The 24,582-nt window shown below is 48.3% G+C and overlaps 1 protein-coding gene across 5 annotated transcripts in view; it reads right to left on the minus strand.

Annotated features, from left to right (window-relative positions):
- Positions 1-24,582, minus strand: part of DHX32 (DEAH-box helicase 32 (putative)) — a 53,762-nt gene that overhangs the window by 1,441 nt on the left and 27,739 nt on the right. For 2 of the 5 annotated variants that reach the window (XM_086378410.1, XM_086378409.1), the window contains 9 exons: positions 23,796-23,989; positions 17,171-17,543; positions 11,917-12,162; positions 10,571-10,670; positions 10,321-10,479; positions 3,671-3,862; positions 2,876-3,025; positions 1,030-1,217; positions 15-196 (listed from right to left, as the gene is read on the minus strand). In XM_086378410.1, coding sequence (XP_086234536.1) covers positions 15-196; positions 1,030-1,217; positions 2,876-3,025; positions 3,671-3,862; positions 10,321-10,479; positions 10,571-10,670; positions 11,917-12,162; positions 17,171-17,543; positions 23,796-23,872 — 1,667 coding nt within the window. In that variant the 5' untranslated portion in view covers positions 23,873-23,989. Of the gene's footprint in view, positions 1-14; positions 197-1,029; positions 1,218-2,875; positions 3,026-3,670; positions 3,863-8,619; positions 8,882-10,320; positions 10,480-10,570; positions 10,671-11,916; positions 12,163-17,170; positions 17,544-23,795; positions 23,990-24,582 lie in introns of those variants that run through there. The other 3 variants (XM_086378411.1, XM_086378412.1, XM_086378413.1) reach the window with 3 other exon arrangements.

Here is a 24,582-nt window from a genome sequence, read left to right on the forward strand (position 1 = left end):
TCCACTGCACTCACAGCTCAGGAGCGATCTCGGAGGCGGTCCTGATGTAGTTGTTGTTAGCGATGCTGAATTTGTGGAAGAGAACCCACTCGGGCATCTTCCTGGCGACGGAGTAGCAGGACAGCGGGTGCAGCTGTGCGACCTGCTTGTGCGTCAGCATCAGGTAGTTGCCCGCCCCGTCCACGTCCCGAGCGATCTGAGGCAGTGTTTCAGAGGAAAAAAGGTGTGAATGTGGAGATGGGTACGGCAAAAATATTGTTTTAAAAATTCCAAACTACTTCATAGAGAATAAACTACAGATTGGCTACACGTTTTCCATTTTCAGATACAGAAAGTAAGACGTATACATGTTTTGCCCAAAACTTCAGAGCCAGCGATGAGGATGTTGTTGACTAATTTCATCAGTTTCAGGGCAGCATGCCAAAGCAGCACAGCTGCAAAGGTGAATGTTCTGGTCAAGAAATAAAGCTGTTCCCTGCCACATCGTGGACTGCACATGGACATCCAGTGCTTTACACTTGACGTTTGGCTCATTTAATTCCTCACCATAACCCTGTAACATCTGTTTCCATACAGATGAGGAAATCCATGCTCAAATGCCAGTGTTTCTCACTATGATGTGAAGAATGTATGCATTTCTGTAACAGGCTTTATTAACAGTTCAGAGCAGCTGCCTTAGGCTGCCTTTGCTTCAGGAAAGAAACCGACGGGATGCTGTCTACCTGTCGGGCGCCACATCACCAGTTAAGTGGGAACAGCCAGGTGCCGTGAGGAACTGCAACTGACGTTCAGCCAGGGTGCTGTAAGAGCTCCCTCTGTGATGAGAAAAGATCTCCTGTCCGTTCGGACCTTCTAGCTTAGCTCTTCACTCCCTTGAGGGGACGTGTCTTTAAATACTAAACATTCAGTAACATATGAGGGTTTTCACACCAATAAAATCATCCCCCTAAGTGAGACTTCTGACAGGATGTCCTCAACATGTGAGATTTCTGTAAAGACCATGCCGCAGCCAGCCTTACCCATTCTTACCTGCATAAAATAACCAGACAGAAGAGCTTTCTTTATGTTCAGAGTGTTCTCCTTTGAGCCAAAGGCAGGTTCTGTGTAGGGAAGCTCGATCCGCTTGATGATTTCTAAGAGTTCAGCTCGGATAACCTCTGCCGTCCTGAGTGCTGAGCAGTTGAGGAAGTAATCGTGACACCACTTTTCCACACAGTCTGGGAAGGAAGCAACAAAAGGCTGCTGAGATGTGACCTGTCACAGCTGAGAGACCAGGCTGGACACGCTCTTATCTCTGTGTCGTCCCCTCTCCTAAAAAGGTCGTCCCGTGAGCTGGTGGCGGGAAGCGGCGAGGACAGAGACCTCTGGTGGCTCTGCCAGGTGCAGATAGAGTGTGGGACCTGCAGCGGCTGCAGGGACTCCAGGATCCCGCCAGCTGTGTAAAGTGCAGAGTCCTAACACTGACCCTTAATGTGGATCATGAGGGACAGGAAAGACTGTCTTAAAGATCAACATTTTGTCCAGTGTGTGTACAGCCAGGATGTACGTGGCCACAACATTTAATCAGGCTAGGAGGGAAAAGCTTACAGTATACATCTCTCTGCTCCATGAAAATATCTCACGTCTTAATTGTAAGAAAAGGATCACTACTAGGCTGACTTGGGAATTAACGTTACAGTTAAGCTCGCCTACCCGAGTTGCAAGTTTTATTAATATATTGAAAGTCAGTCCCCTGCAGCAGTGTGAAGTCCTCTCTTTCTCCATCTGGGATGACGGAAGCTGGACCCGGTTGTGCCTTGGCTTGGGAGCTCACGAGGCCTGGCACGGGGACTGCAGACCTTCGGCGCGGTCCTGTCCGCTCCACTCAGGCCTGCCTGGAGCCGTGAAAGCACGCGCTTGGTCACGTGATGACCAAGTCATCTGGCCTGCTCTTCAAAGATGCTGCCAAATTCCCTGTGTACCTCGCTGACAACCTTTTCTTCTCAGCGTCAAAAAACTAACTCCCCGCTCCGTACCATTTTGCCATTCTGACTGCTGTCATATTTTTCGCTTCACTTCAAGTACTTTTTCACACCCTCTGTTCGAGCAGAGGAGGCAAGAGAAGCACCGTGGAGAAAAAGGAGAACAAAATAACCCTCCTTGCAGCCAGTCCTCTGGCTGCTTCCGCATCACTGCGCTGCCCTCTTGGCCCCTGAGATCCCCTTCCTGTCTTTAAGGCTGGAACAGGAGTTTCCCGTGGAGGAGTCTGCCGTCCCCTTACCCCTTAAGTGGGAACATAAGCCACCGTGGTTCAGACACACCCCGTCCTCTGCTGCAGCTTTTCCACAAGCTAGTCTACTCCCCTGAACACCCCTTCTCTCTCTTCCCCTCCTCGGCCAAGCTCCAGTCTCCCTCAGCTCACCTGCCTCTTCATTACTACCACCTGGAGCTGGGGGTGGTGTGTGTGTTTTGTTTTGAGTGATCCACATTCTCTCTCCATCTAGCAATGAACCTGCCATGTCAGAAACAGCACACAGTGCAGCTCTGACTGCTGGGCACCTGGAGATGGCAGTTGTTTCCTTTCTCCCCAGGCCCGAGAGGGCAGGGCCGTGCTGGGCAAGTCCAGGTCTCCCGTCCCTGTGGCCCCAGCAGGCTGGCTCTGGAGGCTGCGGGCTGAGTGCCAGGGTGCGTGGACGCAGGGCTCTGTCTGCGGGAGCAGGAGGGTATCTCTACGGTTAAACCTGTGGGTGCACAAGGGGGCCTGGAGCACCGTGCTGCTCAGGTGACCCAGGGGCTTGGGGGAGAGAGAACGTTTGCTGAGTCATAACGCAGCTTTGTTCTGGGAAGGAGAGGACGACTAGGAGGTGATTTCTGAGAACGCCGAGCCTTCACTTACGCTCGCTGGCAGCGTTCAGAGTCGTGTCCTGGTAGGCCTTGTAGATATTGATAAGGGTGAAGTGATCTCCGTCAGGATGTAAGAACGTCTTCCAGCAAGACAGGGCGGCCTCCTCAGCTCCACGGGGCAGGTGCGAAAAGCAATTAGGAGCTTTAAGACACAAAAAGTCAGAAGGTTGGCGATAATGAGCCACTCCCTTCAGCACAGCAGGTGGAGGGGGGCTCACTGCTGCGTGCAGCCCTGCCCGTCTTCTGGGAATAACGTGTTTTCCTTGTTTACTTAGAAATCAGAGACGCTCAGGGTGAGCTGTCTTCACGCGCATGTTTCTGTTAGCTTTACTCAGCCGCTTGGCACAGCGGACACCCTGCCTGTATTACAGCGGGAGCCAGGGGACCTGGGGGCTCAGAGGCCCAGGGACAGGACCGGAACCCAGGTTCTGATGCAGCAGAGCCTCTGATTTGTTCTGCCAGTAAAGGAATCTATTCAAACCTGTAAACCAAGGTGAATGAGGTGGGAGGAGACAGGAAACACACACAAGATCGGCAGGGGTAAGGATACTTCCAGTGACAGTGTTTCTTAACCGGTACCCGTCACTTCAGCAAAAGCAAGCTTGGTCACCTGTCTGATTTCAGAAAGTCACTGGAGTTTTACTTAGGTATTTTTCATATTAAGGTAATTCTTACACTTTTCTACCTTTTCAATCTATTTGAATTGAAAATATTTCATTCCCATGTCAATGGATCTCATTTAAATCTATACTTGCTGCAGGACAAAAGAACCATCCTGAAGGAATACCTGTCACCATGGCAGCGATGGTTAGCATTTCATCGACACAGTCAAATTCACAGGACGCTAAGATGGACTTGGAGAGTTGTGGATCAAGAGGGAACTCTGACATGATGATTCCGAATTCAGATAGGTTTCCATCATTGTCCAGTGCTGCCAGGTAATCTAAGTCTTCCAAAGCCTGCATCAGGCTCTCTGGTGCTGGGGAAGACAAAATCAACAATTAGAAAGTCTCGTACCACCAAGATGGGGTAACAGGTACTGGATTTTCCCTCCCACACACAACCACCAAATGATAAGCAAAATATGTGAAACAACAGTCTGAGAGACAGAGACCACCAGGCAGTGAATGACAGTGATTCCTGAGAGGGGTCATCACGCAGGAAGCTTTACTGCCCTCAGTTTCCAGGCGTGATGGTAGGAGGGGAACTGGGGGAGCTGCCAGGTTCCCTGCATCATGGAGATGGTGCTGAGGGTCCCTGGAGACTCGAGTGGCCAGAGCTCGAAGGTCAGACTTCCTGAGAGAGCTCTGCAGGAGGACTCAGATGGACGAGGGCCCCTCGCTCAGTCAGCAGGGCCCATAGGAGAAACCACTCCAGGCCAGGAGGGACAGGATCCGTGCCTGGTGCACCCATGCAGTCTACCACAGGCCCGTTCCCACCAGCCAGGCTGCAAAGCCTCACGGTTCATGGGGCTCTGGGGAGGAAATAATAACTACGCTCCCCCACCACCCCCTACCCCATAAGCGCAGTTCCAGTGCCACCTACATAATCCTGAAATCAACCCCTGAAAGGATCATCCTGCAGCCCAGGGCAAGCTTGAGAATACTTCTATGAATATGAAATGTCCAATATCCCAACGCAGTGAGACGGACTACGTCTGGCATCCAATAAAAACCACGAGGTAGGAAAATAGAATCCCACAATAAAGAGAAAAACACACCAATCAAAGCTGACCCGGAACTCACACAGATGACAGCAACAGCAGACAAGGAAGAGGAAAGAGCTATTTGCCATTTGTGCATTTAGAGACCCCGAGGCAAGGGTGAGGCCTTGAGAAGTCACAGCCCCCAGGAAGTAAACAGATGGGCTCCTTAGAAAAAGTATTTAGTCCGAGGTGCCATCAGCAAGCCCTGAAATCAGAAGTAACACCTGACCTGCCCGAGAAGGTGCAAGAGGCAGCAGCAGAAATAAGCAGCTCGGATTAAACGGCAGGAGGGCTGGAGTGCAAACTTAATTACTGAGAGCTGCTTAGAAACCAGTTTCTGTAAGTCAGCAAAGCTTCTTCATCGTAAGTTACAGGATCTCTGGCAACTGTCCCTGTGAGGATCGGGCTGGACAGCCAGCCTCTGTCCCCAGAGGGCACTGCTCCTCATTTTTATACCCTGGAGTTGAGTCGGCTGCACCCAGGGTGACTGGTGGAAATAACATCATGACTCTGCTCCCGGTCCTAACAGGGGAAGAAGAGAAGTTCTTGGGGGTTTTATTACGCTAGAGAGAACATGCAGGTGATACAGGCGAAGGAGCACTCATAAAAATAGCCGCATAAGGCTTGCTAATGTTTTCTTATGCTAGAGAGAACATGCAGGTGATACAGGCGAAGGAGCACTCATAAAAATAGCCGCATAAGGGTTGCTAATGTTACATCCTACGTTTTGAGCCAGCTCCCCAGTACGGCCCATAAAATTGTAGGTAAAAGCAGGGTTCAGATGAGGATTCTTTACGGCAGTGCTGTTTAAGTGTAATCCGTGGTAGATCATGCTAACAAATGGAATGTCGATGTTTTAGTGCCAGGCCTCTTCTTTACAACACTGCAAAATCACGCTGCTTTATTCCAAAGGCAATTTCAATATGAACAAAACATTTTTTATTAAGCTCTACTGCCCACGGCCGCTGTACTCCCTGCGGGATAGCTCGCTGCAAGGTCACACGCCTGCCCCACTGCCATCACTCAAAGTCACCTGGAGGGCTACTGACACACTCTTTCCTGCACCCTTTTCCCACGGAAGCCCAAATGCCACGCTCCAACATGGAATCTGCGTTTTCATACCACAGCACCTGCAGAAAGGCTGCTCACAGACAGGCCGTTTGTCTGGAATAAGGGTTGAGCCCACAGCTGGATGGAGGGCTCAGCGCTGATCCAAAGCAGGAGCGCAGGTCCGATGGGTCCAGGGCTCTGCTGTGTCATTTCTAGAACCAACAGCCTCACGTGGCATCTTTCCTATGGCCTTGAAAAGTCTGCCAAGATTTTCGATGTCAAATAGCAGGTCTCCCCTTCCTTGTCACGGGGAACTCCACTCAGGTGCTCAGCAGGAGAGAGAAGAACGCAGAGATGGAGACAGGAAGCCGCGTGCCTGTGCCGTTCAGCCTCTGCCCTCGGGGGTCCCGGAGGCATGGCTTGGGTCACAGGACACCCCACGTCCTTGTCCCGACACCCCTGGGCTGATGCTAGTGTGAGTGGCATCACTGGCACCACCCGCAGCCACAAGAATTGTGATGTGTGGACACCACGGCATCAGAAATCCTGTCACAAAGCAAGAGCAAATCGGAGCACCACTGCCCTGGGGGGAACAGCTGTGCTCACCCCGTGCAGGCCCTGTGTCCTGTAGGCGTGTGAATTACACACATGCACACATATGCAGACAGACGTGGAGAAAGACAGCTGGACAGGGCGGGAGGGCCTGGCGGGATTTAGGACTGGGGCCCGGGCATCGTGTGCACCCAAGTAGAGCGCCCACGGAGCGCAGAAATGGAAGAATCATGATGGTGGCTGGTTGGGGGTGTAGACTCTCAAAAGTCCTGGGACTCTCAGGCAATGGGAGTAAGAGTTTGACTCTGGAGAGGAAGGGAAGGCCCCTGTCTCACTTAATTTCACAAGGACAGGCTCGTAAGTCCTGGCATGTGCCAGCCTCCTCCTGTTACGCAATGCACGCAGCACCTCTGCATAAATGATCTCATTTGCACCTCTTAACCCCATGACACAGGAGGGCAGACCCTCTGTCCTCACGTTACCGATGGGGAAACGGTAAGCGACCTGCCAAAGCCACAGGGCTCACCAGCCTTTCTCCTCAGCTGTGGAAGCAGCCTCTGGACCAGCCTTTCTGCTGGCAGCTGTTCAAACCTGTGTGCCGTCAGCACAGCTGCCTCCAGTCTTGTGTCTTTCGGTTCCAAAGCCCAGTTCAGCTCCTGCCCATCTTGGCTCCTCCCAGGGAGCCCAGTGCGGCCTCCCAAGGCCTGGGCATCAGTACCTGTTTTTCACACCATCAAAAGTGCCTCGGGAGGGTCTCCTGTAGCTTGGGGCCGATGAGCCTTCTGTGTCAGAGTTTGGGTGGACACCACGTGGGTGGTGACAGCTGAGCATGTACTCCACGCGCATCATCGTTCTCGGGGGCCACAGAGAGGAACAAAGGTAATGGCCTCTGCGAAGAGACTGCTCTGATGATGCCCGTGTTCAAATGAACACGCCGAGGCGCCCAGTGGGCAACACGCTCACTGAATGTCACGCAGCTGGTAACGAGGGCCAGGGTGCTGGGGTGCCTGCAATCTGGGCCACCTCTGGTCCGGTGTGCCGAGGACAGCCCCATTTCCCTCTCTCCCCCAGCTCGAGGGAGGCTGGCGTTCCCGTTCAGCCTCCACCAGCCGGGCCCAAATTACAGATCCTAATCGCTGGACCCACAAAGAGCTGAACGGGTTCTGAGGGCTGAAGGTGCTTCCTTCTGTGTCTTCTAAGCTCTCCCTCAGATTTTCATTCTGAAAATGACCTCCTCTCACTCCCGAGCGCCTCATGACACTGGCTCGCACAGGTTTCGGCACCTTCATGCCTCTTCTCTGCCCTCCTCCCCGCATCTAGGAACAGCGGTCAGCTCTGTGTGGCCTTGGGCAGATGACGTGTGGCCTCTGTGAATTCAAAAACCGAGGTGGGGTCTCCTGCCAGCGCTGGGGTCAAATCCTGGCTGGGGGCGACTGGCAGCACGCTCCCTGCCGGGGATGGAGGGATCCACACCAGGCTCCCTCCCATGGCCCGTTTCCCTCCGATCTCCTCTTCACACAGACTATTAGGTTTTAGCCCGTTTGTAAACTCCAGAGCGGAATCTCGCATTTCCTGCGATGAAGGACCCACCACTTCTCGGGCACACTCACCAACCAGGCTCCTCGGGTGGAAGAGAAAACTGCAGAGCGTCTTGACTCCCTGACTCACAGGCTGAGAAGTCCCAGCCTCATCCCCACAGGTCAAGGGTCTGGATGTGTCTTCGGGGCACTGACCCGATCCTGCCCTTTCCTCCTTCCTCCGTCTCTGAGACGGCCCTGTCTCGTCCCGAATGCCATGTTTGGTAAGTCTGCATTTGGGTCCACTCTTCACAGGTGGTTCCAATGCCAGCTGTCCGGCCGCCAGCAAAACGAGCTCTGAGGCCAGATACCAAGGTGACGTCCGGCGTGGGCCTGGGCTTGGCAAGCTTGTCCCCGCCCATGCTGACGGCGCTCCCCTGCCCTCCCAGAGGGAAGATGCCTAGGACCACCTCGAGTGGTCGGCTGGCCCTGGACTCCCTGACCCGGATCAACAGGGACTTCGTCCTCCACTCACCTTGGAGGTCAGTCCTCAGCACCAGGGAAGAAAACGAGGGATTTTAAGAGAGCTGTGCCAAGGGACCCTGGAGGAGGGCATGGCAACCCACTCCAGTGTTCTTGCCTGGAGAGTCCCTACGGACCGAGGTGCCTGGTGGGCTGTAGTCCATGGGGTTGCAGAGTCGGACATGACTGAGCGACTAAGCACACACGCACACACAGGCCAAGGGAACTGGATGAATAGCCTAGTGACGCCAAATCCACTTCACATGGCTCGCGAGTCCTGTGGAGGGTGGCTGCTCTGCTGCATCTGCATATTTCATTTATGAGCGGCATTAAATGCAGCAGCTGCCACCATCATCTTTTTTTTTCCCCTTTCAAAACGATGAGTCAGAGTTAATCCACAGTTGTATTTCCCCAAAGCACAGCAGAAACAGTTACATGCATACTGCCAGGAGACAAGAATAAATCGTTTCCCTCGCCCTTTTGTTCCCAGCTCTCTGCTCTGGGCCCCACGCACGGAGTGAGCAGCAGCGGGTGACCATGAGAAACACAGCAGTTCCTCTGCACTCTGGCTCTGCTGTGCCATTTGCTTTTTAAAATCCTGGACGTTACAAGGCCTGCTCTTCTCTCACCATGCTGGTCCACCAAGTAACTACTGGAACGAAAACAAGATGCCAGGCAATCAACGTGAAAGAGAAAGTGAAGCCGCTCAGTCGTGTCCGGCTCTCTGTGACCCCATGGACTGTAGTCCACCAGTCTCCTCAGTCCATGGAATTTTCCAGGCAAGAGTACTGGAGTGGGTTGCCATTTCCTCCTCCGGGGGATCTTCCCGACCCAGGGATCAAACCTGGGTCTCCCCTGGACTGCAGGCAGATGCTTTACCGTCTGAGCCACCAGAGAAGCCCAGCATAAGCAGTTTTCAAAAATAAAACCTGTTTCTTTAGGGGGTGGTGTCTGGAGTGATGACTGGCTGGGTGGGGTCTCCGGGGAGAGACTGGAGAAATGGATGTGAGTGACCCACCCCCACCTTCCAGACTCCTTTTCCCTCAGGGACCAGAGCGAGACCCAAGGGCAGGGGGGGCTTCACCATTTGCAAGGTAAGGGCTCATGGCTAAAGGAATCCTGGTTTCCCAGCCTTTCTGGACCTGATCACCCACCCCCCAGGGCCCCAGCCAGTCCCCTCCAACCACTGCTGTAGAAGAAAAACGCGTTCTGAGTTTGCTTGCCTACATTTGCTTATACACGTTTTACAATCTTCCTGTGACTGCTTCTTTCCTCCGAGCTGCCATTGCAAGGTACGTTTATCACTAATGTATCTATCACTTCAGCTAGTAAGGAAGGGACCAGGCCTAATGAACCTCTTCTCAGATGGGGAAGCTCTGTGCCAAACCAAGCTGGCTGATACCCTCAGGGTCAAGCCTAAGGCTTGGGACCGCATGGCTGTTATCCCGGTGATGTGCTAATTTTCCCAAGAACCTGAATGCCAAGGCCTTCTTTACATGTGTTCCTTGTAGGCCTCTCTCCCCTGCATGCCTGAGCTTCTGCTGGAGAACAGCGACCCTTTTCCTGCAAGAACAGACGGCTCCCAGGGAGGAGATGGCTATAGAGGAGGAAGGAGGTCTGTCTTGGATGAGACGAGGAGCTCACCCGGTCCCTCTCCTGGGGATCCCACTGCTCCTCTAGGGAGGAGTCTGTTAAAAACCTTAGATTGCAAGGGTGAGCAAAGTAACTGGTCTTCCAAGTCTTTACTGGGAGAGTTTCAATATTAAACCCCCTATGGTTCTAGGGAAGGTCTCAGCGCCACCCCGGCTTCCAATGGCCTGGCCACCTGTCTCCCTGTGTCTCTGTGTCTGACGGCGACAACTTTCCAGTTGTCAGGACGGGTATTTCCTAGAGGGTGGTTTTTTTTTTTTTACAAAATTTTAGATGACTTCGGAGAATGTTTACCTCTAGTGGAGACAATGCTTCAGGACAAAACAAAGCCCCGGGCTGCTTGCTCTGCCAGGGGGCCACCCACTCTTAGGACGGGGGTGGGCAGGAGCTAAATAGGCAGGGCTGCAGCCAGGAGCCCTGCCAGCCCGCGCCTGCACCTACCGGGTCTGTTCATGAAGTCGCAGTGGCCCAGGCCCGCGATGTCCACTCTCTTCATGAAGAGCACCATGCTCGTGAGGTTGGCTTCCTGCATCTCTGCTGGCTTCAGCGGCCGCATGTCCCTGGAGGCAAATTCTTCGGAGTACAGACAGAAGAGTTTTCCTGGAAGAAACCGGGCAAAGACGGGGCTGACGCATCTGGGGCGCCAGCAGATGGGGACCGCCGTGCGTGGCTCCGGGGCCCGCGGGGCTACCTGAGGGGGAGGCGCTGAGGATCTGCTTGCGGGTCTCGGCCTGGCTCTGGCTGATGGGCTGCGTGACGAGCGAGTCTGCTCTGATCCTGGGGTTGTACACCTTTGAACGGAAGGACAGGGGCTTGAGGGTTGGCTCACTCGAGACCCTGCGGGCTCGCTCGTCTTGAAGTGACTGCTGTTTGCAGCACCTGACTTCATGAACTGCTCTGCTACTGACTCATTCCTTTTGTACGACATTCGCTATTGTTTCACTTGCCTTGAAATGGAAACTGCAAGAGCTTTGATAAATGAATTTAAGGGCTGTCTGCTTTCACTGTGGCTTCTATAAATATGAGGGCTCTGCATCGTCTGCTGAAACATGGATGCCACTTCTCAAAGCGCCACGCTGCCCGATGGGGACAGATACTCACGTGCCCCGTGGACAAAAGGATGATCCTCTGACAGTGCCGCGTTTCCTCAAGCTTCTATTCAAGTGGACTGTGACCCCCACGGTCTCACCTCTATAACGCACGCTGGGCCTTCCCGGTCCGATAGGCTAATATAAAGCTACAGACGGCACTGACAGTGATTCTTCTCAGGGCTAAGTTTAAAGGTAAGTGATAAGCCTGGGTTCTCTGAATGGTGGATTAATTCTGCAAGGTCAAGCCAAACTGATTCCAAGGAAACCCTCCTAATGGCTGGAATGGCTCTGTCATAGTAATCAAGGATACTTAGGAGACCCGTAATCTCCTACGGGGATAAAAGTGACACAGCACCTCATGGCAGTAAATGGAGCAATACTCAGGGCAGGTTCTTTTCAGTTTACAGGCTAGGACTTCTGAAACCCCACTGTCTTTGAGAGCTTGAGCCATCCTATTTCCGTTTTTCCTAATTTTTAAGGACAGTAATTAAAAGCATACATTTTAAAATTTAGGATGGAATTTTACCATGTCAATGATAAAGCCAAAATTTTCTAAAATAAAAGTCAGTGTACTTGAAACTAATCTCCAGTAAATTACCTGGGAGAAGATGCTATTACTTTGATAAAGAGGCCACCAAAACACCTAAGACATGTATGGAAGCAAAGATTAGCTTGGGAGTCAAGTAATTTGCGTTAGTAGTTGCGTTTCCTTAAAACTTTTTCCGTTAGCACCTCAATTTAATTTTCCAGACAACCAACCTGCTAACGAAAGGCAGTCACCTGTGCTCAAGACTCTGGTTACCACATGCAACAGTGCTTCTCTGCACACATGGCCAGATACAGAGGGGTCCCCAGATCGCAAAGTGATAGGAACCCAAGACAATGGTCAGCAGTCTGATAACTGCCCTACTCAATTTAGGCAAGTTACCTACTCAATAATAATTACCTTTCTTCTCTCCACACCCACATCAATAACAAACTTGACTGTGTTGCTACAGATCAAAGATTCTCCGGAGCTAGCCGTTAACACCACTCGTCTCTGATAAACTGGGCATCTTTTTTCTGTTTCGTCGTTTGGCTTGAACAGTGCACATTTCTCTTTTGGATACAAAGGAACAACTACCAGCTCTCCAAGATCTGGGTTTAAATTAGATCCTTCTTGGCAGACAATTTCATAGGCTTTTTCAATATCCTAAAGTAAAACAAGAACATCATCCATGAGAATAAAGTACATTATAAACAACTTTGTCCATATTACATAGAACATAAGCAAAACAAGGACCTACTGAACAGCACAGGGAACTCTGCTCAATGTTATGTGGCAGCCTGGATGGGAGGGCAGTTCAGGGGAGAATGGATACATGGATTTGTATGGCTAAGTCCCTTTTCTGTCCACCTGAAACCATCACAATTTTGTTAATCGACTATACTCCAATACAAAAGTTTAAAAAATAAAAAAATATTTTAAAAAATTTGGCAAAAGCTGCATAATGTATTTATGGAAAGAAATATTTGTTGTCTATAGGTATCATCAAATACAAAAAGAAGATATAACTGTGTAAGAACATTTCTTTGGGGAAGTTAAATATAATTTATAAATGATTTCATTGCTTTTAGTCCAAAATGGCTTTCCTTTTGTGAAATGTACTGTCTTTGCCTTCACGCATTTCTCTAGCTTAAGGCAGTTTCTCACCTCTGTTAACAATGACAGGGCAACAAAAGTTATTTTCAGATCGGTGAGAATGCACCACTGAGCTCTGATGGTGGCAGAACTAAGAATTGTAAAGCAATCTCTAGGTTTCCAATAGAAGCAAATATACATACACGTCCCATAATCAGGACTTTAATCTGGGTCATTCTGAAAATGATTACCCACTAGCACTTAGCATTTTAAAAACAGAAATGCAATGAAGCAGGCAGGAAATAATCACTGTTATTTATATATTTGCAAGATTCAGGAATTTAAAAATGTTTCATTATCAAATACATTGAAAAAGAGTAAATTATGTGCCCTAAAACTATAAACAAGTATATTACTGCAAAATGCTCAAAAAGCAAGACATTTTACACAGTACTTTTCTATTAAATTTTTCTCAAATCACAACCAGATTTCTGCAACCTCATATAAGAAAGATGTCACAATGTAATTCTTACACCTTTTAAATTTGTTTCCAAAATTTGTTTTTTTTTAAGGGTCTAGCTACCAGATGGAGGAAGTCAGTCAGTTCAGTCGCTCAGTCGTCTGACTCTTTGCAAACCCATGAACCGCAGCACGCCAGGCCTCCCTGTCCATCACCAACTCCGGAGTTTACTCAAACTCACGTCCATTGAGTCAGTGATGCCATCCAACCATCTCATTCTCTCTCATCTCCTCCTCCTGCCTTCAATCTTTCTCAGCATCAGGGTCTTTTCAAATGAGTCAGTTCTTTGCATCAGGTGACCAAAGTATTGGAGTTTTAGCTTCAACAGGAAGCCCCATTTCATTAGGTTAGATTTCACTAAAAGTCTAAGTAAAACAATGCCTTCTGTGACTTTTATAAAGATTTGAGGCTCCTGTCCAGCGCTCCAGCTCATCTTTCCTTCCCTCCACACCACCTGTCTGATGGGACTTAACTAACTCAAGGCCTTCGCAGGCGGACAGATCTGCCTGGAAAGTAGCAAGACCTGGGCTGACCCATTACCCCAGAGACCCCAAGGAAGCAGGGCAGAGGCTGTGGCCCACGCTGCAGTCATCTGGGCACCTCCTCCTGCTCACACTTCCCTTTCCTATGGAGCTGGTCTACTTGGGGCAGGTTTTTTTTTTTTAACCAAGCAAAGAGCAGGACTACTGACTGTAAAGAATGAAAGCTTGCCAGCTAGAATAATCAGAATAAAGCTATTTATTCCAATTTTTTTTTTTTATCATTCTAATCATGTCACATATTCAGTGAGGCAAGCTTAGAGATTTGCAGAGAGGAGAGTAAGTCCTTGATCTGCATCTCCTGCACGTGGCTGCTGCCCAGGCCTCACAGGGACCTGGTACGTTCCTTCTGGTGGGGAGGTGGCAACCTTGGCACACACAGCTACTTGAGCTGGAAGAGGAGGCTCCATTCCAGCAGCCCACTCACAAGTGTCCAATCAAAATAAACCTTCAAACTGCACTGCCATAGTTCTCTTTCTCTGAGAATCGAGGCCTGTCATTTTTCATTTGCTTCCAGCTGCTAAAACTTCAGTTATAACAGGATTCTAATGTTGAATTTTGTTCCAAGTGGGGAGGAAAAAGAATTTTTAAAAATCTTCAAAGAGAAATCAAAAGCAGAGCAAAATAGAAACATTACTGTATCTACTTTAGATTCCTCAAGCTCAGATGACAAAAAGCTTGGAGGTCATATCTTGAGAATTTTTAAAAAGTGCCTAAGATACTCAACTGGTGCGTCAAACTGTCTACTCATTTCCTTCTTGTTCAAGGTGTTCAGAGCATTTGCGTCCGCAGGGCTTTCCCATCACACCTGCAACAACGGTGGGAGACGCAGCCCCCTGTGCTGAAGGAAGACATCCAGCCCCAGAGGCAAGGGCCGTGACCAGGTGGGATATTTTCCAGGAAAACCTTCCACCCAAGAGCACCTTCCTGTGACAGCTTCAAGTTGCATGACCACCTGGCTAGACGGTCTCATTTGTCTTTATTTTTGTTTTCCAGTTAATCTACTTCACTTTTTCTTCAAGTTAAAAGACGGTAAAGTGGTTAGGAGCAACACCCTGTAAACACGCAGGCCTCCGTGTCTCGACTGAGCCCAAGACACAGGGAGAGCCTGGCTCGTGGGTGTTAACTCACACGCGAGGGGCTAGGCCCGCGGTTAGGGAAGACGGGAGGCCCCTGATGTTCACCAAAGCAAAACAACTGAGGGAATCTCTGCACTTTAAAATGGATTTCTTAAGAGAAAAAAAAAAAAACAAGTAGTACACTTCTGTTAGACTGCTTGGCTTTGTTTTCATACGACATTTGGTTTGCTGTGGCAGATTCTAAAGCTGTATATCGAAATCAAGAAAGATTCAAACAGCAAGGGGAAAGATGGTCACTAGCTGTTAACATGGATTTCAGGGCAAGACAAAATTTTCCAAAAGACAAATTCTGAGACCACAGCAGAGTATCTTATGCCAGTTAATCCTGACATGAGGAGTAAAAAAGAAAAAAGAAAAGTCCATCAGGATACTGAGCTGTGTTCAGCTTGTCAGGGAATAGATGCAGAAAAGAAACCCAGGTAACAGCTGTGGGATTTGAGGCTGGGCTGCGAGGAAGATCGCTGGCTCCCAGCGAAGGCATGCTCTAGCTGCAGGACAGCTGTCCTTCTGCCCACCAGCCGCCTGCTGGACGAGGAGGAGACCCCCCTGAGACCCCCGTGCTCCACTCGGCCACAGCAGCAGCCGCTGCCAGGACGAGTGAGTCCTCACGCTCAGAGGCTCAGATTGCAAACTCTGCCCCGAGCCTTCCTTGCACTGCCACATGCGTGACTTTAAGACTGCAGGACGGACGGTTTCTTAAGGAGACGTCTTTCCAGTCTGACTTCCAGGAAGATTCTATACCCTTCTAAGCCCTGTGGATTTTACAGCTTCTACTACTATCCTACATAGAAATGCATCTTCTGAAGTCTGACAATTAAAAAGTCATTATGGCATTACTTATAGCTTCTATTAAAGAATCAAATACTACTCCCAACTTTCTTATGAGCTTTATTTTTCAAAAATCCATTTGAGAATTTTTGGTTACTCTGAAGATGACTACTCACCCTATCAGTCTTAATTATACTGCCCCTGTCCCCAGCATTGAGACATATGCCTTCTCTTAACCTGGCAGCTCTAACTTTCTAATATCTTAGACTCTTTAATTCCGCCCTACCTCCCTTCCTGAGGCTTTACCCAGTTACACTGAAAACCTCTGTTCTCAGAAATCCTTTCCCTGTCTCCTTAATCATTTTATTTCTTCCCGCAGGACTTTCTTGAATATCTTGAATCACGCATGATTAGGGAACGATAATAGAATATATCACTGCAGCAGGCAGATTTACTACTCAAGAAACTGTATAAGCTATACACGAAAAACATAAATATGCTGTACTTTATCACATACTAGAGATTCTGAATTACCTTCTTTACAGAAACAGATAAAATTTACATTGTGAGAAAACTATCTAAAGGTCTCAAAGCTAAAGGCTCAGTCATCCTTCATGCTGACTGTGAAGCAGCACACACACTCCTGAAGGTGTTTCAGAAAGCGTGTGCACGCTGAAGGCGCTGATGGAGAGACGAGGTGCTTGTCTTTGTTCAGCGGGTGGCTCAGCCAGTAGCAAGCAGCTTCCTTTTGGTTTTTGTTTAATCACTGGAATCGTCATGGTCTAAAAGGTAGGGCTTTTACTCGGAGTGAAATGACGGGCAGGGAGGAAAAGGCCAGGCAGTAAGTCTCTAAGAAGAAAGTCTAACTGTTAAGATTCTGGAGTTTTTAGATTTGGCCCTCAGAGCAGTGGGAGAGAGAGAAGCAGGGTCAGGGTAACTGCGTTTAGACAAATGCAACCCCAAGCGGACCCTGACTGTCTGAAGGCAGTAACACGCTCAGGTGTACATGTCCCAGTTGTGCTTCTGGAAAGACAGTTTCAAGTGAAGCGTTTTCTCATTCATCTTTTTAAGAACAGTGTAGGGAGACAGCCCTCTGGGTGTGCCGTAAACTCTAGTGCTCTGCCTAATTCTCCACTGACTGTTGTAGGAACACCTTTTTTGCTTCCTGATTCTCTGCCAATCGCTTAGGCTATGTTCTGCATCTCCAGCACCTGTTCTTGCCATGAGGGGGGCAGCCGTACCAGTGTGTCCCCTCTGCTGAGAGAGTTCACGGCGAGCCTCTGGGGCAGCCCAGGATCCCACTGCCTGGGGGGCAGGAACACTCTGGAGATCACCCCACAAGCTCCTCGGACTCCCCCCTCCCCCTCCTCGTTCTGTTTCAGAACAATTCCTGCTTTTAGAGGCAGTTCCCTGTTCACCCTTCAAGCACAGGCTTTATTTACTCTATCGAACCTTTTTCCCAAGTATAGAGAAATGAGGTGTGACGGAACCAAATATTTAAACAGCTAATTAGCAAACTGAAACCTGTATGTTATTCAAAGCTTCCCAGCAAGGTTCAAAGGCTCCCGGTAGTAACCTTATTACTCTGGAAGGTTGGAGTGTCACTCACTTACTTGTTCACAGGCCAGAAAGACAACAATGTCGCCCTTCTCACCCGAGCGGTGAATTTCAAAGATAAGGCGTAAAACAGACTCAAAAGACTCCTTCTGAGCCCCACTAAGGTACACAGCCTCCACGGGGTGCTTGTTTTTCACTTGGATGAGAGGCACGTTTCCATAGTAAGAACTGAGTTTGTTGATCAGGTGAGGTGAGGAGTTAATTATGAGTTTCAGTTCTGGTCTTGCTAGTAACACATCTTTAAGAAGTCCAAGTAACACGTCAGTTGCGATGCTTCTTTCATGAATATCATCTAAGATGATGACCCCATAGCTGCCCAAAAAAGGATTGGACATCATTTCTCTTTGCAACATATCATCAGTACAATACCTACAAAGAGGAAACATTAACGTTAGAATGCTTTCATGAAAAAGATCATACAAGAAACTCCTGACATAAGCCACAAAAATGCCTGTCTAGCATCCTTTTGTCTAAATTGGGAGCTTAAAATCTTGATCGGGGCCAATATTCCTTTAAGCTGATAAAATCTACAGACCTTCAAAACCGAAAAATACATATAAACAAAAATTTTAAGCACAGTTTGCATATGTTCGCCGACCCTCTAAAGACCATCGCTAAACCTTAGGTTAGAGACCTCTGCCTTAAATGTTTATTACAGATATTAACAAGAGCTACACTGAACATCTACCCTGAGCAAAACACTCCTGTCGGGTAAGAGTTTTCCCCTCTTCCATAAACGGAACGTCAAGCGGGAGCACACACTGTTCAGTGGAGCACGCGCGTACACAGATGACTGTCCTGGCTCAGGTTCTTGGCCCGGTGGGTCCAGGAGGAGGACTCTGTTGCTGGCACTTTTTGGGAGATGACATCACCAAGGTGTGAGCATCAACATGTTTGAAATGTCACCCAAATAATACCCACACAAAAGCACCTAAAAAGTAATCACCTATTTGAGGGCAGCATGCAAACTGGGGAGCATTCCTGGAGAAGGAAGGGGTCAGTAGTGATTTTAACAGAATTTTCCAGTAGTTCTTGGGAGGTTTTTTAAAAATAATCACAAATACCTATTAATCATCCAGAACCATACAAACATCATCTTTCTGACAGCGTTCACATATCTACCTACATTATTCCTTGAGGAAGCCAAACCATAAGCTTTATGCCAATTTAAAGAATTTATTTTATCTGTCCCTGTCTATGGCAGGTCTGAAACGGCTATTTGTAGAAAGGCCTGCTTGCAAGGGTGCCCCTTGGCTGGCATTTGGGAACTTAGACTTGGGAGTGTTCTCACATTCCCAGAACTGAGGCTTACTGTCTGTAATATGGTCCAACCTGCTTTCCTTCTGGCAGTCCAGAATTTTAGAATACAGCAGGAGGCAGAGGGTGCCTATGTGACCAGTGCCCAGCACAGACCCCTGGCACAGAGTCCCTGATGAGTTCCCCTGACAGGACAGCATTTCACACTCGTCGTCACAGCTCACAGCTGGAGGGACGAAGTGTGTGCTAGGTGAGTCCACGGGGAGGGGCTCTTGGACGCCTAGCCTGGTTCCTGTGGGCTGCGCCCCTGGCACCACTTCCCTCTGCTGACTCTGTATCCTTCAGTTCAGTTCAGTCACTCAGTTGTGTCCAACTCTTTGTGACCCCATGGATTGCAGCACGCCAGGCCTCCCTGTCCATCACCAACTACAGGAGTTTACTCAAACTCATGTCCATTGAGTCAGTGATGCCATCCAACCATCTCATCCTCTGTCGTCCCCTTCTCCTTCCACTTTCAATCTTTCCCAGCATCAGGGTCTTTTATAAGGAGTCAGTTCTCTGCATCAGGTGGCCGAAGTATTGGAGTTTCAGCTTCAACATCAGTCCTTCAGTCGAACTAAATGATAGTTCTCATTTAACTTTTAGAGTAAACCTTCCAGGTAGACACTATTATCCCATTATTTGTAAAAGAGGAACCTGAGGTTCAGACAGGTTACGTATCCTGCATATGCTCATAAAGTAACAGAGAGAGTCAACTTAAGCCTGAATATCTATTACATCTTTTGAACTGTGGTGTTGGAGAAGACTCTTGAGAGTCCCTTGGACTGCAAGGAGATCCAACCAGTCCATTCTAAAGGAGATCAGCCCTGGGATTTCTTTGGAAGGAATGATGCTAAAGCTGAAACTCCAGTACTTTGGCCACCTCATGAGAAGTTGACTCATTGGAAAAGACTCTGATGCTGGGAGGGATTGGGGGCAGGAGGAGAAGGGGACGACAGAGGATGAGATGGCTGGATGGCATCACTGACTCGATGGACGTGAGTCTGAGTGAACTCTGGGAGTTGGTGATGGACAGGGAGGCCTGGCGTGCTGCGATTCATGGGGTCGCAAAGAGTCGGACATGACTGAGCGACTGAACTGAACTGATCTATTACATCCCACGCCATCATCAAATTATAAAGATTGCTTCCGTGGCCACCATGGATTCATAATAAAGCCCACGTTCCCCCTTTCTGCACCTTTATGGAATCAATCAGACATGTGCTTTCTGCCCTTCTCCTATACTTGTTCTCATTCTGTGTCTGTCTTACCAAACAAGCAGTGATAAGTTGCTGATTATTCCTTTTCTCAAACTTAAGAAAGAAAATACATTGAATACTACAGTACTATACCTCATGCAAAATAAAAACAGTTGCATCCAAAACCTAGCTGTCAGGTGTTGTGCTGAGATTCATCAGTTTGATACAGTGATGTAAGTGCTACTGGCTCTTGTTTAACACGAGTTATTTTAGTCTGTGCTACTTCCTTAATGTCAGAAATGAAATCTCTATTCCTTTCTCAGCAAAACTCATTTAAGCACTGATCTGACAGGAAGAAATGCTCCTTCTCTGCCAGACAGAGGTATGTATGTGATGGAAAAACGTCCAGGCTTAATCAAAAAGGGAGAAGTGTGACTCACCTAAACTACGAGACTCAGCAAGCTAGACCTGGCCTTTCGGATGACTGTAAGGAGATCCAACCAGTCCATCCTAAAGGAAATCAGTCCTGGGTATTCACTGGAAGGACGGATGTTGAAGCTGAAACTCCAATATTTTGGCCACATGATGCAAAGAGCTGACTAATTTGAAAACACCCTGATGTTGGGAAAGATTGAGGGCAGGAGGAGAAGGGGACGACAGAGGATGAGATGGTTGGATGGCATCACCAACTCAATGGACATGAGTTTGGGTAAACTCCAGGAGTTGGTGATGGACAGTGAGGCCTGGCGTGCTGCAGTTCATGGGGTTGTAAAGAGTCGGACACGAGTGAGCGACTAAACTGAACTGAACTGAAGGGAATACTAAGGATCGATCCTAAAACTTAGCACACAAACCTCCAGCTTTCTACATAAGACAGAGACCTATTTCTTACCTTATATTAATAAGATCATGTGTACAGTACTTAAGAAAATGCTGTCCCTGATGACTATGTAAAAAGATGGATATATCTTGGAAATGTCATTTATACCTTAAATTCTTAAGACTAAATTTCTGAAAGCTAAGAACATAATATAGGAAAGTTTAATTAATTTTTAAAATTATATTTATTGAATTTGACCTTAAAAATGTGATAATTAAAAAAAAATCTGTGCTTTAGAGGGTTCTTATTTGAAATTTATGTATCACTTCCACAAGATATTGTGATATCTGTTAATAGTTCAAAGACTATTTTAGGCATATGATATTCAAGTATCCACTGGTTTGAAAAAAGCCAGGAAAAAAGCTTAAAGAAGAACTACATTGTTCTATATAGAATCCAGAAAAATGGCAGTGGCATAAAGATTATATTTACTAACTGCCTATTATGTGCCCAACAGATTAGATGCTAAGGAGGTACAAAGAAAATGGAAAAGACAATATCAAATAAGAACACTGCCATCCATAGTCAACAGTCCCCCTTAGAGCCTCTTACTTAAATAGCTTTTCAATCTGAACTTATCAGTAACTATGGTGAGCACGCATCTTCCAGGCAATGAACATGGCTGGAGTTTACCTCTTTAGTCACGCAGATCACTAACACGGGCACCGTGCTCCCACGCACCAGGCACGCACAGCAGCTCCCTGAGTTCTCACAACATCCCCTGAGCATGTGTGGCAACCACCACGGCTCAGTGATGAGGAAGCAGAAGCAGAGAGGTGGGGCAAGGCAAGGCAACAGTTGAGCATCTCTGAAATGAGCAGAGATGCTCATTTCACAGCCACGCCACCTGCTCTTTGGAGCACAGAGCAACAGGAAGAAAAGAAAGGATGACTTTCTTTTATCAACACAGGGCTTTTCACTAGCTCTGGCCCCTTTGCTTGCAACTCAAACTCTGTGAGCAACAAATCAGAGTATCTGCTGACTCTGCACTGGCTGGGCAACGTCAGGGTGGAAAGTGCAGCGTCCCAGCAATAAGCCTGCCCAGGAAGTGAAGGGAAAAGACGCGACGGCTGGGCAGCCCGGCAGATGCGGAAGCCACCAGAACCTGCCGCGGTCGCTAGTTCCCCTCTGCCTTCTAAGGTGTGCTGCGGGTCAGCTCCTCCACAGCTTCTGAAGGCTATTTTCTACGTTAAGAAAGGAAAGCTACATGCAGAAAGAGCTAAAAAAATTGTCAACAGAAACTGTAGTCCTGCCTTTGGCTGTAAGGATTGAATGCCTACAGTCCTACAGGGTTTTCCCCGTAAAGCATGAAAGCCAAGTCCCTACCCATAACAGATGTTTAAAAGGTGAGGTGTGTCTCTGACCTGCCCTGATGACATTACTGGGTTACTCCATAAGTGTTTATCTCTATGACTTTCTAAATATATATATATATATATGTACACTTGATCTACATTAATAAGATAAAAACACCAAAAGATTTCATGTTAAAAGGGACCACATCCAAGAGTCCTTTTCATAAGGTTTCTAAAGTTTCTGCTGCTGCTGCTGCTAAGTCGCTTTAGTTGTGTCTGACTGTGCGACCCCAGAGACAGCAGCCCACCAGGCTCCCCCGTCCCTGGGATTTGCCAGGCAAGAGTACTGGAGTGGGTTGCTATTGCCTTCTCCTCTGAAGTTGACATGGCATTTAAGATAAAAACACATCTATTAAATGTAAACTAGTCAGAGCTGTCCTTTAATTAAAAGTATGACCACTTGAAAGGCCACTTTAAAATATAAAGGATGAAAAATTAATCTGCTGAGTGTGGGATCCTTTACCCTTTCAAGGGTGCATGTCCTGCCCAACTCCTCAACTTGTCTGTGAGTTCCCCAAAGCAGGGAGGTTTGTACGTTTACTATTTGCATAATAAACAGTTTATAAACACACACTAACACAATGACTCGGGGACATCATGGCGCTAGTAAGAGAAGGTTACATATCTTCGAGAAGTGCAAGTCCCAGGGCTCTTGATGGAAAGGTCCCCTGTGGTTTAACACCGGCCTGAGGATTGATGTCTTCTACTTTTGAAGGTAAACGTTTGCGGGAAAGCAGCTTACTGCAAACTGAGTGAGTTCTACAGGCATTCTGGGAGTGAGAAGCACTCTACAGGGTCTGCAGCAGCCGCGGGGACCAGCGCTAGCCTTCCCTTCCATCATCACGGGTGCTGCATGCCCTCCATGGGACCAGCACGTCAGACGCTGGGGGTACGAGTGAGCAGAGACCAGCCCTGCCCACGGTCCTCTGCCGGGCTATGCAATGCCAGGGGATGCCGCAGCATCCACGCGAGGCCAGCAGGGGGCGTTCCCAGGGGTGTGCCCTGGTGCGCTGCTGTGCCCACAAGAGGGTGAGAGACGGGCAGACACACTGCCGCCAAGACCCCCGTCTCAGCCCCCGGGGTGGGCGGGCAGCGCCTGGGCAGCTGACGCCCTTGGGATGCCTCATCTTTCCATGAGGGCTGCAATGGAAACCTGCCTGAGAAACTGGCCCAGAGCAGAGCTTTTTTTTTTTTTTTTCCACTTTTCTTTTTCCTTCTGCTAAACTCTTGGAACCCTCTGTGTAAAGGAAATCTCACAGTGAAGCTAAAAACAGATAAAAGGATTTTTTTCTCCCCCTCACAACTTGTGGGAGCTACTGACAAGGGTCCCTGGAATCTGGAAGCACCTGAAAAGTAGTTTCAGAAACGCTGACCCACAATGCCTACATGAAGGGCTGATATGACATTTTGCAGAGTCCAGCAGAGAGCTTTCTAATTTACACTAAGGGAGGGTTGAGGAGGTCTTCGTAGAGCGGGTGACCTCTGCACAGGGCCGTTCACGACGAGGAGGAAATTAGCCTGGCCTGGAAGAGGCGTGGACATTCCAAGCGGATGGAAGAACGTATCGAGGCCCGTGGACTCGGAGAACCACGTGTCACCGTGGCTGGCACATGGACAGCTCTTACATACCCACCAGAGCTGGAGCTCCAGAAGGTCTCTGGGGCCAGCCAAAACAAGTCAGAACTTTTTGCTGAGGATGTGGGAAGATATGGAAGAAGTTTACAGACAGGGGATCTCTGATGGTGTCAGGCTGGTGACAGAGAGATGAGTTACTGTTATACAAGTTACTGGTGCTTAAAGCAGAGAACGCAAAGAACACGCTCTTCTGGGACTGCAGAGGATGAGCCAGGAGCCATACCGGGCATAGCACGAGGGAGCCCCCCAGACCAACCTCAGGATGGTTTCACTGGTACAGCAGTTCTCAAAAGGAATCACGTAGCCGACTTCATGACCAATGTTAACATCCATCTCGTCTGCCACGCGGAGGGCGAGCTGGACCGCCGTGGGCTTGTGGACCTGCGTGCACACCACACCCCCGTGCTGGTAGTGGATGGAAAGGCAGTACTCAGCACACCACTGCGGAACCTTCAGCGGGACAAATGAGACAGGGTCAGCCCCACGAGCACAACGACAAAGCCCAAGGGCTCGCTCAGATGTGATTTTTCTTTCCACCAGTGGGCTGCGTGACATCGCGTGAAGCTGAACAACCTGTATTTACGCCTCGAATTATTATTAGAAAATAAAGTTAGGAATAAACAGCAGTTAGCACGGACTGTGAAAGTGAGACCCTCAGATGAAAACAGGAAGATTAACAAAATAAAAGGCAAAGTAAAAAAAAAATTTTAACCTCAGCTTTTATGAAAAGACTAATATATTTAAGATTATTATTTTCTTTCTGGTTAAAAGAAAGTACCATCAAAGATATGGCTTCTGGTACCAACTCTTATGCTTTAAGCAATGTAAATATTAAATATCATTTAGATGAAAAATAATCGTTCAAAATTACAACATTTACATTTAACTCTAAATGATCATAACAAAATAACCGGATAAGCCTACTTTAACTTTCCCTGGCAATAAAAGTTAAAATACACTGGCATTTATCAACTAAATATGATGAGAAATGAGCTCAGTGAGATAACCAACCAATCTTTTCAGATTTAGAAAGAGTCAGTTAC

This window comes from Bos grunniens, chromosome 26, assembly GCF_055505025.1.
Source record: "Bos grunniens cultivar Pamir isolate PY7600 chromosome 26, Bosgru_T2T1.0, whole genome shotgun sequence".
In the NCBI taxonomy this organism is placed as follows: domain Eukaryota; kingdom Metazoa; phylum Chordata; class Mammalia; order Artiodactyla; family Bovidae; genus Bos; species Bos grunniens.